This window comes from Martes martes (assembly GCF_963455335.1).
Source record: "Martes martes genome assembly, chromosome: 8".
NCBI classification, from domain to species: domain Eukaryota; kingdom Metazoa; phylum Chordata; class Mammalia; order Carnivora; family Mustelidae; genus Martes; species Martes martes.
The window spans coordinates 91,277,117-91,292,045 of NC_137895.1; the positions used below are offsets into that span (position 1 = coordinate 91,277,117).

Here is a 14,929-nt window from a genome sequence, read left to right on the forward strand (position 1 = left end):
AGATATATAGATACTATATATATAGAAAACCCAAAAGATTCCACCAAAAAATTACTAGAATGGATTAAAATGAATGACAAATGAATTTAGTAAATGAATGATGAATTTAATAAACAAATGAAAAATGAATTTAGTAAAGTTTCAAGATAAAAAATCAATGTACAGAAATCTGTTGCATTTCTATATACCAATAATGAAGCAGCAGAAAGAGAAATTAAAGGATCAATCTCATTTATAATTGCACCAAAAATAGTAATATAACTAGAAATAAACTTAACCAAAACATAAAAGACCTGGACTCTGAAAACTGTAAAGCACTGATGAAAGAAATTGAAGACAACACAAAGAAATGGAAAAACATACCATGCTCATTGATTGGAAGAACAAATATTGTTAAAATGTCTATGCTGCCCAAAGCAATCTACACTTTAATGAAATCCCTATCAAAATACCCATAGCATTTCTCACAGAACTAGGACAAGCAAACTTAAAATTTGTATGGAACCACAAAAGACTTTGAATAGCCAAAAAAATCTTGAAAAAGAAAAACACAACTGGATATCTTGCAATCCTAGATTTTAAGTTATAAAGTTATAGTAATCAAAAAACTATGGTACTGACATAAAAATAGACACATAGATCAATAGAACAAAATAGAAAACCCAAAAATAAACCCACAATTATATGGTAAATTAATCTTTGACAAAGCAAGAAAAAATATACATTGTGGGGGAGCACACATTGGTAGCTGTCAGTTGAGCATCTGCCCTGGTCATGATCTCAGGGTTGTGGGAACCAGTCCCATGTCAGGCTCCACACTCAGTGTGAATCTGCTAGAGATTCTCTCCCTTCTGCTCAACCCCTCCACCAGCCTATTTTTTCTCTCTCTAAATGAATAAATAAAATCTTTTTTTTTTTTTAAGAATATCCTGTTTGGGGAGGGACAGTTTCACCAACAAATAACATTGGAAAAACCAGACTGCAACATGCAAAAGAAAGAAACTGGACCTCTTTATTTCACCATACCTGAAAATAAATTCAAAATAGACTAAAGGCCTAAATGTGAGACAGGAAATCACTAAAATCCTAGAAGAGAGCACAGGCAGTAATTTCTTTGATATTGGCCATAGCAACATTTTCTAAATATGTCTCCTGAGGCAAGGAACACAAAGGTAAAAATAAATTATTGGGACCACATCAAAATAAGAAGCATCTGCACAATGAAGAAAACAATCAACAAAACTAAAAGGAAACTTATGGAATGGGAGAAAATATTCACAAATGACATATCCAAGAAAGGGTTAGTATCCAAAATATATAAAGAACTTAAAAATTAATCACCCAAAAACTAATCCAATTAAAAAGTGGGCAAAAGGCATGAACAGACATTTCTCCAAAGAAGACATCCAGATAGCCAACAGGCACATGAAAAGATGCTCAACGTCATTCATAGTTAAGGAAATGCAAATAAAAACTACAATGAAGTATCTAAGAGACTCTTAATCTCAGGAAACAAACTGAGGGTTGCTGGAGGGGAGGGGAGTGGATGGGGTGACTGGGTGATGGACGGTGGGGAGTGTATGGGCTATGGTGAGTGCTGTGAATTGTGTAAGACAGATGAATCACAGACCCATACCCCTGAAACAAACAAAACATTATATGTTAATTTTAAAAAACTACAATGAGGTATCATCTCACATCTGTGAAGAATAGCTAAAATCATCAACATAAGAAATAACAACTATTGGTGAAGATGTAAAGAAAAAGGAACTCTCTTACACTGTTGGCAGGAATGCAAACTGGTAGAACCACTCTGGAAAACAGTGTGGAGTTTCCTCAAAGTTTAAAGTAGAACTATCCTATGATCCAATAATCATACTACTGAGTATTTACCCCCCAAAACACAAAAACTCTAATTCAAATGGATACGTGGATTCCTCTGTTTATAAGCAGAATTATTTACAATAGTCAAATAATGGAAGCAGCCCAAGTATCCATCGATAGATGAATGAATAAAGAAGATCTGGGATATGAATATAGATAGATAGATAATAGATATTATCTATAATAGATAATAACAGATATAATAGATAGATAGATGATAGTTGATAGATAGACAGATGATAGATAGATAGATGATAGGTAGATAGATGTAAAAATATTTCACTCATATGTGGAATTTAAGAAACAAAACAAGTAAACAAAGGTGAAAAGAGAGAGAAAGAAACCAAGAAACAGACTTTTAACTATAGAGAACAAACTGATGGTTCCAGAGGGGAGGTAAGTAAGAGGATGGGTGAAATAAGTGATGGGGATTAAGAATACACTTATCTTAATGGGCAGTAAGTAGTATATGGACTTGAATCACTGTAATGTACACCTAAAACTAATATAACACTGTATGTTAACTGCACTGAAATGAAATGAAATGAAATATTTAGAGATCTATAGTGTGTGGATTTGAAAAGGTTTGAGCACGAGTATTAGTCAGGAAGTGGAGGAGGGATTTGCAAGACTTAGGAAATGGAGGAAGACCACAGGGTCTCCAGTCTTCTATAAGAGAATAGTTATCAGGATAAAAAGAGTGATGGGAAAGAAAAGGGACTAATGGGGAAAATGCTAATCTCTCCTCCCTATCTCATGTTACTTGACCAATGTGAAGATCACTACAGAAGAGAAGGAAGATGCCCCAAGTGCTACTACTATCTTAGGGGACATATCTTACTACTATCTTAGGGGACATACAGTGTTCTGAATATCAAGCAAATAATTAAAGTATATTGTCTAGTTATATTTAAATATAATAAAATATCTTTACCATTATGCCCAGCATGTTGTAAACTGCTCCCAAAAAAAAATGTTGTTTCTTGAAGTTGTTTTCTATTTCCTGTTATTAATCATTATCATTACTGAAGTTTCCACAAGGCTTTTGTACTACACTGACAGTCTCCTGTTTACTTCCTCAGAGTCCCTTTGGATGTCTTCCTAACCCCTTATTAAAAGTTTAATTCCAGAGTTCTCAACAAAATAGGGTTCATTAATATGCTCTGAATGTTGGCCTCCTGGGATCTTTGATTCCTTTCCTCAACTGATTATGCTGAAGTCTCTTCTGAATAGAACATTCAAAATACACTTCAGTCTGCTATAAAACAACAAGCAGCACATACTCAGCCTCATACAAGTTAGAAGAGGGGAAATAAGACTTTGAAGAAAGATGTTTTTGAATATTACTACTTAAGTATGCTTAATTTAAATAAATCACATCTCAAGGGTGTGAGGCCAGGGTGCATTTTAAATTATTGGGGAATAAAGAAATGGCAAATGACAACTAAGCTGATTAGAGCAGTTATGAGTACAATCTCTCCAACTAAATTTTCATAGGTTTGGGAACTTTTGTGAACAATTAGGTCAATAAGTAGTGGTGAGAAAACAAACAAGTTCAGTTTTATGCCACCATTCATCCATATCAGACTTCTAACTGTGATTCATCCCATGGACATGTATGAGTAATATCCTGCAAAACTTGCCCTGAAAGTTAAGGGTAAGTATATTCTCAGTTTATAGTTGTATCAATGTTACCTGTTTGTGCTTATGGAGCATGAAATCATGTAATTGGTTTTTTTTTTTTAAGATTTTATTTATTTATTTGACAGACAGAGATCCCAAGTAGGCAGAGAGGCAGAGAGAGAGGGGGAAGCAGGCTCCCCGCGGAGCAGAGAGCCTGATGTGGGGCTCCCTCCCAGGACCCTGAGATCATGACCTGAGCCGAAGGCAGCAGCTTAACCCACTGAGCCACCCAGACGCCCTGTAATTGGTTTTTTAATTAAAAAGTAATGTTTCCCATTCAGTAGGTTGCCTCTTCATTTTGTTGATAGTTTTTACCTACAGTTGTAGGTAGAATAGTGAAATAGTGAAATAGGTCAGAGAGACAAAGACAAATAGCTCATGATGTCACTTATATGTGAAAACAAACAGAAACAGACTCAGAAATAGATAACAAACTGGTGGTTGCCAGAGGGGAGGAGTGGTAGGATGCATGAAATAGGTGAAGGGGATTAAAAGGTACAAACTTCCAGTTATAAAATAAATAAGTCACAGGGTTGAAAGGTATAGCATATGAAATACAACTAAGAATGTTGAGATGATACTGTATGCTCACTGACAGTTAACTACAATTATTGTGGTGAACACTGGGTAATATATAGACTTGTCAGTTCACTGTGTTGTATATGAAACTAATACAACATTGTATGTCAACTATACTTCAGTTTAAGAAAGTTACTTTTAGGGTTTATGCAATCTAGATAAGTACAAAGTAAAAGAAGATAGTTCCCCATAGTCCCTCACTTTCCCATCTAACTTGATAAATTCACAATTTATTGTCCCAGATCTATGTGTCTAGGCACATAAAAATATAGTTTTATATCAAATATAAGATATATAGATTTTAAAACATATGTCTGTTTTTTACCTAATGGGATCATAAAATACACTATAGTTCATCGGTGTGAGATATAGACTAGATAGATAGATAGGTAGATAGATTATATCTTTCCGAGTGAGTTCACAGAAATCTTTCCCATTTGTTTTTTGTTTTTTTTTTTTAAATTAAATTTTTTATTTATTTTCAGCGTAACAGTATTCATTGTTTTTTCACCACACCCAGTGCTCCATGCAATCTGTGCCCTCCCTAATACCCACCACCTGGTTCCCCCACCCTCCCACCCCACCCCTTCAAAACCCTCAGGTTGTTTTTCAGAGTCCATAGTCTCTCATGGTTCACCTCCCCTTCCAATTTCCCTCAACTCCCTTCTCCTCTCCATCTACCCTTGTCCTCTATATTATTTGTTATGCTCCACCAATAAGTGAAACCATGTGATACTTGACTTTCTCTGTTTGACTTATTTCACTCAGCATAATCTCTTCCAGTCCTGTCCATGTTGCTACAAAAATTGGGTATTCGTCCTTTCTGATGGAGGCATAATACTCCATAGTGTATATGGACCACATCTTCCTTATCCATTCATCCGTTGAAGTCCCATTTGTTTTTTTAAGTTTTTATTTAAATTCATTAGTTTAAAAATAATAATTAATAAATAAATAAATTCCAGTTAGTTAATACACAGTGTTTCCTGATCATTTTTTTAAAAGATTTTATTTATTTACTTGACAAACAGAGATCACAAGTAGGCAGAGAGGCAGGCAGAGAGTGAGAGGGGGAAGCAGGCTCACTGCTGAGCAGGGAGCCCAATTCGATCCCAGGACCCTGGGATCATGACCTGAGCCGAAGGCAGAGGCTTTAACCTACTGAGCCACCCAGGCACCCCTCCTGTTCATTTTTATTGGTTTGTTGTATTTTGTAGTTTGGATGTGCCAAATTTATTTTGTCATTTCCCTACTGGTGGAAATTCAAGTTGTTTCCAACTTTTTACAACTACAAACAATGCTACAATGATTTATAAATTTAATGAAGCATGTTTATTACAGAATTTATGTGGAATGTAAATGTGATGTTTTTTATGATAATGAAGTTATTCATCAAAGACCAAAAATTAATGGCCAGTAAGTGCGAGAGCCTGGATATTCACATCACTAGATGATATGGCCTCATTTTACACATCCTCAAGATTAGGATATTCTTGGGGACAATAGCAAAGACAGCTCTCTGGTGTTCCAGATAGGCACACAACCCAGCAGTACAGGGTTTGGGATCCCAGGGGCTTAAGATTTCTTTATTTCAAGAAACTTAGAAGATCAGAATGACATTAAGACAACCACAGAACTCTAGACATTTAAGGCTTTTCTTGGGACAATCACTGACCTTTCTGAAAAAGAATATTATGATCAAATAATGATAGCCCTTTTCCTGTTTCTGTGCTGGAGCTATACTTGTATCCCAAGAAAAGTGACTCAGCCTGTCCAGGAGGTTTAGAGAGATAGGATAGGGGAGCCCAAGTGCACATTGAACATTTCTCCCTAAGAGTCAGTGTGGTAAGAATGTAAAGCAGTTCCTGAAAGCCCCTCCTGAAATCATTTGATGTCTGTAGTTTCTCTTTCTGTCAATGACAGATACCTCAGTATCCTGAAAACTAAGCATGAGGGAGTTCTGTGCCCAAAAAAACTTTACACACATTAAGTCATTTCAAAATTCAATTACAAATTACAAATAGAGGAAATACAGATTTTTATTATTTGCTGATGGAAGAGCACCAACTACGAACACGGAAAATCTCAAAATGCAATCTTGCTGATAGAGGCCTGGGTCTCAGCTCAAAATCCCAGCAGAACCAGGTAATAATCATGACTTACTGACCATTCATCAGTGGAAGAGAGAAAGGAAATAGCAAAGTCAATTTATGTATTCAAGTGACGTTATCTTTTTTTTTTTTAGATTTTATTTATTCATTTAACAGACAGAGATCACAAGTAGGCAGAGAGGCAGGCAGGGAGAGAGGAAGGGAAGCAGACTTTCCGCTGAGCAGAGAGCCCGATGCGGGGCTCGATCCCAGGACCTGAGATCATGACCTGAGCTGAAGGCAGAGGCTTTAACCCACTGAGCCACCCAGGTGCCCCTCAAGTTATGTTATCTTAAACTGGCCCTGGGAAGTTCCTATTAGTCTGAACCAAAAACAAAACAAAACAAAACACAATTTATATGGTAAATTGCCAAAGATAAAAGGGTAAATGGAAAACAAATTAAGGGGGAAAAGAGAAAAAAGAGCACTATCTTTTTTTCATTTAACTACTATGTATGTTGATCATACTGTATGTTTTTGCCACTGTTATTGGGGAATAAAAGAATACCAAAAAAGAGGAATAATATATTCCTGATCAACCTAGCATAAACGAACACTGCAGTCATTCAATAAGTGTAGGTTCTTCTGTCCTTCCCCTGCTCTTAAGGAATTTATAGTCTGTTTTTGAAAAGACAGTATATACACGTAAAACAGAAAACAATGCCTGAATAAAATGCATCATTTATGTTAATTCTTATCTTAGAATCATGCATCTCTCTGCATTCATGCTGTGTCACAGATATTCAGGTATCCATTTTGATGTAAAAATTCTACACACAGTACAGCCACTGTGGAAACTAGTACAATGTTTCCTCAAAAAACTAAAAATAAAATGATCATATGATCCAGCAAGATCAGCTGCTGGGTATATATTCAAAAGAACTGAAAGCAAGGCCTTTTTTTGGGCAGGGGGGAGGGACAGGATCTTAAAGATATATTTGCACACTCATGTTTATGACAGCATAATTCACAATCATCAAAACAGAAGGAACCCAAACATCCATGAATGGGTAAACAAAATGTGATATGTATATATAATGGAATGTTACAGGGGGAAAATATCTTGAGAATATTATGCTAAGCAAAATAAAACAGTCACAAAGAGACAAATAGTGTATGATTTTACTACTTTTAACTAAAGTAGTCAGAGTCACAAAAACAGAACATAGAATAGTGCTTGCCAGGGGCAGGAAGGAAAGGGGAAAGGGGAGCCGTTTAATGGGTATAGTTTTCAGTTTTACAAATAAAAAGTTCTGGGGATCTGTTGCACACCAAAGTCAATATACTTAACACTACTGAACTTAAAAATGGTTAAGATGGTAACTTTTATGTTCCATGTTTTTTACAATTTTTTAAAATTCCACAAAGCATCTCACAAATGCTAATTACATTCTGTACAGGTTGTCTTTCTCAGATAATAGTGCTTAAAACTGGATTCGATTTACTGATTTTCTATCTACACTTGCACAAGGAAATCTGCTGGAACCAGAGGAAGAGATAAACTCTCATTTCTATAGCATGCTATACACAGAAACAGAGAAAGACTTTAGTAGCTTGAGCCACATGTTTTTTCAGGGTCAATATATGGACTAGTTTCCAATTAAAAGTTTGCTGGAAAAAGCTAAAAATTTCTTTTCGGATGTATATGGATAAATATACAGGAAATTAAATTTAGATCGATGGTCTATAAGCAGAACTTGTTCAACTAGCTTCTGATAGAAAACTTGGGAGTGACAAAAGTGTCAGTTTTTATAAAATAATATTTTAAAAATAAGAATTAACATAATGATATAGTTTATTCAGGAATTAACCATTTTCTATTTTATGTGTATATGGCATCTTTCCAAAAATAGACTGTAAGTTCCTTAAGAGCAGGGGAAGAGCAAGAGAACCAACACTTATTGAATAACTTTTGTTTTTCAAAAGTAAACTTCTTGACATTTAACCAAAAAAACCTTGAGGAGTTTGGAAATTTAAATAGGTTTTGTCACAGTGAAAAAATGGTGCCAAGATATATTTTAAAATATTAAGTCTGATTTGAGGGGAATATGCCCAAAAGATAATATATTATAGAGAGTTAAAAATATGGGCCTGAAAGTGAAATAAGAATTCAGGCCTAGGAATACCGATTTGAGAGGCGTAATGAGATAGGTGTACGATAGGATTGTTTTCCTCATTTAGAAACTAAAGCCGGCAAACAACTTCTGAAAAATGTGTTTAAGAGAAAGTACAGTCACAGTAAGAGACACATCATGAGAGTCTGGAGAAAGGAGGAAAAATGAAGAAAGAGCTATTAGTTAAAGGAAGAAATTAAGAAAATATTAGAAGAAAAAAATCAAAGACAAGGTAGAGATAAAATATAAATATACAGAGATTTTTTTAAAGAATATGCAATCACTGTTTAATAAATATGTTAGAAAATTAAAAAGTGAGTCTGGTCCATGTGTATTTTAGGATAGAAGAATTTGCTGGCTGTGTGTGCTTGGCTAAATCACTGAAACTTTCCCAGCCTCAGTTTCACCATCATCACCACTATTATCTTCATAGTATCATTAATGCACATTATCTCAACAATAAGAATGAGATAATAGTTATAATCACTCTGTGCCTGGATGAGGATGGAAAATCAACACAGTCTCATAGTTGAGTGTGCAGACTATGGATCAAGTAGCACTGGATTAGAATTCTGGCTCCACAATTCAATAGCTGTGGGATTCGGAACAACTTATCAACTGCTCCAAACCTCAGTTTCCTCATCTGCAAAATGGAGATAGTAATGTTACCTGTCCCAAAGGGCTGTTATGGGAATCAAATAAAATAATAACAAGGCTTGGCGCCTATTAAGTCCTCAATTGATAACAGTTACTATTTTTAGGGAGGGGGCAGATCAAGAGGGAGAGAGAGAATCTTAAGCAGGTTCAATGCCCAGTGGGGAGCCCAAGGCAGGGCGCAATCTCACAACCCTAGGATCATGACCTGAGCCAAAGTCAAGAGTCAGACACTTAACAGACTGAGCCACTCGGGCCCCCGATGACAATTATTACAAGAGTCAGAAAGAAACTGGCCTCTGACACAAGAAAGTCATCTACTCTCTGGAACAGAGGTATGAGAATGAGTACAGGGATGAGTACAGGGACAGAAATGTCTTGAGAAAAGAAAAGTAGATGTGGAGGTTCATGCCAGAGGAAATTTTGCAAATTAATAAAAAACTGTAAGTGTGTTATCTGCTGAAAATGGCTTTGAGAGTTTAAGAACTATAGAGAAGTTTTTAAAAACTTAGCTTAAATTTTACTCTTCAGCTTAAATTTTAAATTCACCTTAAATTTTATTTAGTAGCTATGTAACTGTTCAGAACCCTGTTCTTTACCTATAAACAAAAAATAATTACTCAGCTTCTCAAAGTACGGTATAGATAGTGCCCTAAGCAAAAAGTTTTTCATTAGAAACTCCTAAATGAGTTTTGCAACTTTTTATTTCAGTTCTACTTGTCCAGCCAGAGTAAAATTACATTCTTACTCATAACATGGATCTGAAAGAAAATGATAGTGGATTTCTTCTTGGAGCAATACCATCTGTCCTGCTGCTAAAACCGTCTAGGACAGGAAACTTGAGACTTGAAGGAAGGCAGAAACCGGCAGCAAAGATTTAGAGACTGATGATACTACTTACAGTGGTCCACAAATTGAAAATATTGAAGGTAACTTGAGGGCATCCTTGGTTACTGCAGTTAAAATGGTAGTGGTCACTCCCTCCTAAAGGCTCTTCAACTGGGAGCTAACAGCTTTTCTTCTCACACTGAGACCAAGAAAGGGATGGAAATGAGATATCACTACCAAATTACCAGATATAATACAAAACCTAAAGTAAACTCAATGTTCAAATTGAAAATAAAAAATAGAAAATGGAGAGAGTGATACCTTAGGCATTGGCTTAGAAGGTGGGCTATGAAAGAGCCTAAAATGGAGCCATGGAGAAAATTCTCCTCCATGAGAATTTAAAAAATAATTCTTGTGAAGAGCCACTCTGACCAACAGAAAATCTCAATGACAGAAAATGGACATTTGAACCAATTCAATAAAAAAGGTTTAGCTTCTAAATGTTCCTGAACTACTCCTTCCATTCTCATGACTGACTTCTTTCCTTTGTACCTTTATAGGCAGCAAAGGTTAGCAATGAAAAACCAAACCTTTCTGACAGAATTCATTCTGTTGGGACTAACAGAAATCCCAGAGATCAAACCTGTAATCTTTATATTTCTCCTCCTCACCTACATATTCAGCATCATTGGAAACCTGACAATCATCACCCTTACACTACTAGACTCCCACCTCCAGACTCCCATGTATTTCTTCCTCCGGAATTTCTCCTTCTTAGAAATTTCCTTTACAACCACTTTCACTCCCAGGCTGCTGTTCAGCATCACAACTGGCAACAAGACCATCAGCTTTGCTGGCTGTTTCACTCAGTATTTCTTTGCCATTTTCTTCGGAGCCACGGAGTTTTACCTTCTGGCTGCCATGTCCTATGACCGCTATGTGGCCATCTGCAAACCCTTGCATTACCTGACCATCATGAGCAGCAGGGTCTGCATCCAGCTGGTTCTCTGCTCTTGGTTGGCTGGATTTCTAATCATCATATGCCCAATCATTCTCACCAGTCAGCTGGATTTCTGTGCCTCCAACATACTGAATCATTACTATTGTGACTATGGACCCCTCCTAGAAATATCTTGCTCAGACACAAGATTCCTGGAGCTGCTTGACTTTATCTTAGCAGTTGTCACCTTGGTGGTCACCCTGGTACTGGTGATTCTCTCCTATACAAACATCGTCTGGACCGTCCTCAGGATCCCTTCTGCTCAGCAAAGGAAAAAGGCCTTTTCCACGTGTTTTTCCCACATGATTGTCATCTCCCTCTCTTATGGCAGCTGCATCTTCATGTACATAAAGCCCTCAGCAAGAGAAGGAGTTGCCTTCAATAAGGGAGTAGCTGTGCTTAATAACTCAGTTGCCCCTTTATTGAACCCATTCATTTACACTCTAAGGAACAAACAAGTAAAACAAGCTTTCAAGGATGTCACCAGGAAGATTATGAGCATTTAGTGAAGGTAAGAACCTCAAACTCAAAGGAAAATCTGAACAATACAAATGAAATTTCTCCCCATGAAAACAAGGACAGCTTCTCTAACCCTCTCTCCTTATTAAAGCAACACCTCAGATGAATATATCATAAAGAGGTGTCAAAGTTATGTTTCCAACTTGCCAATGAGGCTAACTCTTCCCAAAACACAGTTTACATATTTATTTCTAGTTAGTAGACATTTTTAGTTGGACATTTGAAAAAATTGCAAAAATGTAAGACAATTTAGCTCTTCATATTACTTTGAGAATAAAGTTATTTAAAATAAAAATACATTATTCTCCTAAGAAGAAATGTGTTTATTACAGTTATTTTAAAGCAAATTAATATATAGATTTTTAAAGTTGTGTTTTAATTTCTAATACAGTTTTTAAATATATAAATATAACCCCTTAGTAGATAAATTTCATAGGAAAAGGATGTCACTGTATAACACTATTAGTCTGAGTATAAGAAGGGACTATCTGGAAAAAATTTCTAGAATGTCACAAGACTGATGGTCCTGGGCTTAAAACAAGTAAAGTTTAGCTTTATATGTGAGGCTCTTAGTTTAATCAAACTTTTTCAGAAAGTTATCCAAATTTTAAGAAATACTAGACACTTTCCAGAAGATGCTAGTAATTACATCTTGCAATAAAGCTCTACTCTTGCTATAAAGACCATCTTTACTCAAGCTTGAGACAATTTTCTCTTTATTTTTATTGTTCTGACAATTTTAAAACTGTCTCCTTTAGACACTTAATATAGAATTTCCAGTTGTAGGTTTGATATTTCCAACTCTATCTGTTCTTCCCATCAGGAAATTAAAATGAAAACTATTACCAAGGGTATCCCTAACAGAATGAATATCAAATCTCCTCTTAAGGGAAGATTCAGAAGAGTAGGAATCTTGAGCCATGTTATCCATCGTCAAAACCTGTAGGGTTCTATGAGTGTGCTTTAGCTTTAGCATCATTTTGTAGATGACCCTAAGGAGGCCGAGAGTGAAAGGAATACCTAAGAATGCCTTAGGAACCAGCATCCAAAATTTTTAAAGATTGGTGTTTTAAAGACTAAAGTGGAGAGAGAAAAAAAGCTTATGATATTAAGTTATCCACATTCTATTTAAAGTGGCAAAAAATAAAATAAAATAAAATAAAATGGCAAATTATTGATTCTATATAACCTGGGAAGAGTTAAGTATGTGTATTATAATTCCTCAGAAATTGCTTTAAATATTAAACAAAGAGATACAGTCAAAATCATAATAAATAAATGAATTTAAATGACATACTAAAAAAATTTTCAAATAACCCAAACATAGGCATGAAAGGAAAAATGAAGGAACTAAAACAGAGGAAACAAACAGGAAAAAAATAACCAAAAGATGGACTTAAATACAAACACATCAGTAATTACATTAAATGTAAATGATTCAAACATGCCATTTAAATAGAGATTGTCAGAATTTATTTTTTTTAATGACCTAACAACATGCTATCTACAATAAACTCTCTTCAAATATAAAGTTAAAAGTAAAGAATGGAAAAATATATAAACACTAGGGGTGCCTGGATGGCTCAGTGGGTTAAAGCCTCTGCCTTTGGCTCAGGTCATGATCCCAGAGTCCTGGGATCGAGCCCCACATCAGGCTCTCTACTCAGCAGGGGGCCTGCTCCCCCCTCTCTCTGCCTGCCTCCTCTGCCTACTTGTGATCTCTGTCTGTCAAATAAATAAATAAAATCTTTAAAAAAAAAAAAAAAAAGATATAACCACTAATCCAAAGAAAGATGGAGGCACCTGGATGGGTCAGTCATTTTAGCATCTGACTCTTGATTTTGGCTCAAGTTAAGATCTCAAGGTCCTGAGATCAAGCCCTGCACCAGGCTCCATGCTCAACACGGAGTCTGCTTGAGTTTCTCTTCATCCTTCTTGCTCCATTCCTCCTGGTCTCTCACCCTCGCTCTCTCTCTCTCTCTCTCTCTCTCTGTCTCTCTAAAATAAATAAGTATTTTTTAAAAAGGAAAATGGAGTGGCCATATTAATATAAGAAAAAGTAGACTCCAGAGCAAAGAAAATACAGGGGATAAAGAGAAATGTTTCATAATCAAAATGAAGTCAATTCACCAAGAAAACATCCTAAATGTATATGTACACCACACAATTATAAACTTATAAAACTCAAAGAAGAAAGAGAAAATCCACAATTATGATTAATAGCTTCCATACTCCTCTCTCAGTAATAGATATAAGTAATAGACAGAAAATAAGCAAGGATATGGAAGAAGTGAACAAAATCATCAATCAACTGGATTGATTGATTTAGAACACTCCACATTATTGTAGTTATAGTTGTTTTTAATACTATTATCTTTTAACCTTTATGCTAAGAGATAAAAGTGATTTATGTACCACCATTATAGCATTAAGGTATTCTGAATTTGAACATGTATTTAGCTTTACCAGTGATTTTTATATTTTTATATGTTTCATGCTGTCACTTAGAGTCCTTTCATTTCAACTAGAATATCCCCCTTTAGCCTTTCTTGTAAAAAGAGGTTAGTGATGATGAATTCCCTTAGCTTTTTTTTGGTCTGGAAATGTCTCTCTCCTTCATTTCCTAAAGTACAATTTACCAAATATTGTATTCTTTGTTGGCAGTTTTTCCTTTCAACACTTTGAATGTAACATCCCATTCCTTCCTGGCCTGCAAGGTTTCTGCAAAGAAATCCACTGTTCATCTTATGGGAGTTTCTGGATATATAATGAGTTGTTTTTTTCTTGCTGTTTTCAAGGTTCTCTTTGTCTTTGCTTTTAATGCTTTAATATGTCTTAGAGTATTCTTTGATTTGAACTTGCTTGTGGTCTTTTGAACTTCCTGTACCGGGATGTCCATGTCTCTACCAAGATTCAAGATCTGGGAAGTTTCCAGCTATAAATTTTTTTAAGATTTTATTACTTGTTTTTCTTTTAAGACTTTATTTCATTATTTGAGAGAAAGAGAGCACAGAAGGAGAGTGAGAGGAAGAAGCAGACTCCGCACTAAGCCCCAATGCAGAACTCCATTTCAGGACCCTGAGATCATGACCTGAGCCAAAGGCAGACACTTAACTGACTGAGCTAAGATTTTATTTTAAAGTGTTCTCTACATTCAACACAGGGCTCAAACTCACAACTCCAATATTAAAAGTTGCATGCTCTACTGACTGAGCAAGCCAGGCTTCAGAACTGTAATTTCTTTAAATAAGCTTTCTTTCCCTTTCTCTCGCCTTGGACTCTGCTTGTTTGTGTCCCATAATTCACATAAGCTTACTTCACTCATTTTCATTCTTGTTGTTTCTTTTTTTTCCTTTAACTGCCCAATTTTAAGTAATGTGTCTTTGAATTCACTGAACCTGTCTTTTGAATCTACCCTTGAAGCTTTCTATTGAACTTTCATTCAGTTCTCTCACTGTATTTTTCGCCTCAAGATTTCTGTGTGGTTCTATTTTCAGTGTCTATTTTGTTCCAGTTTT

At 35.6% G+C, this 14,929-nt stretch overlaps 1 protein-coding gene across 1 annotated transcript in view; it reads left to right on the plus strand.

The window, feature by feature from the left end:
- The window catches only part of LOC308347502 (olfactory receptor 6C4-like), a gene marked incomplete at both ends in the record, with an annotated part of 188,342 nt that extends 176,944 nt beyond the window's left edge, over nt 1-11,398 (plus strand). The window contains one exon of the mRNA XM_080810971.1: nt 10,577-11,398. Within this exon, the coding sequence (XP_080667097.1) occupies nt 10,577-11,398 (822 nt within the window). The remainder of the gene's footprint in view (nt 1-10,576) is intronic.
- Nucleotides 11,399-14,929: the final 3,531 nt, after the last annotated feature.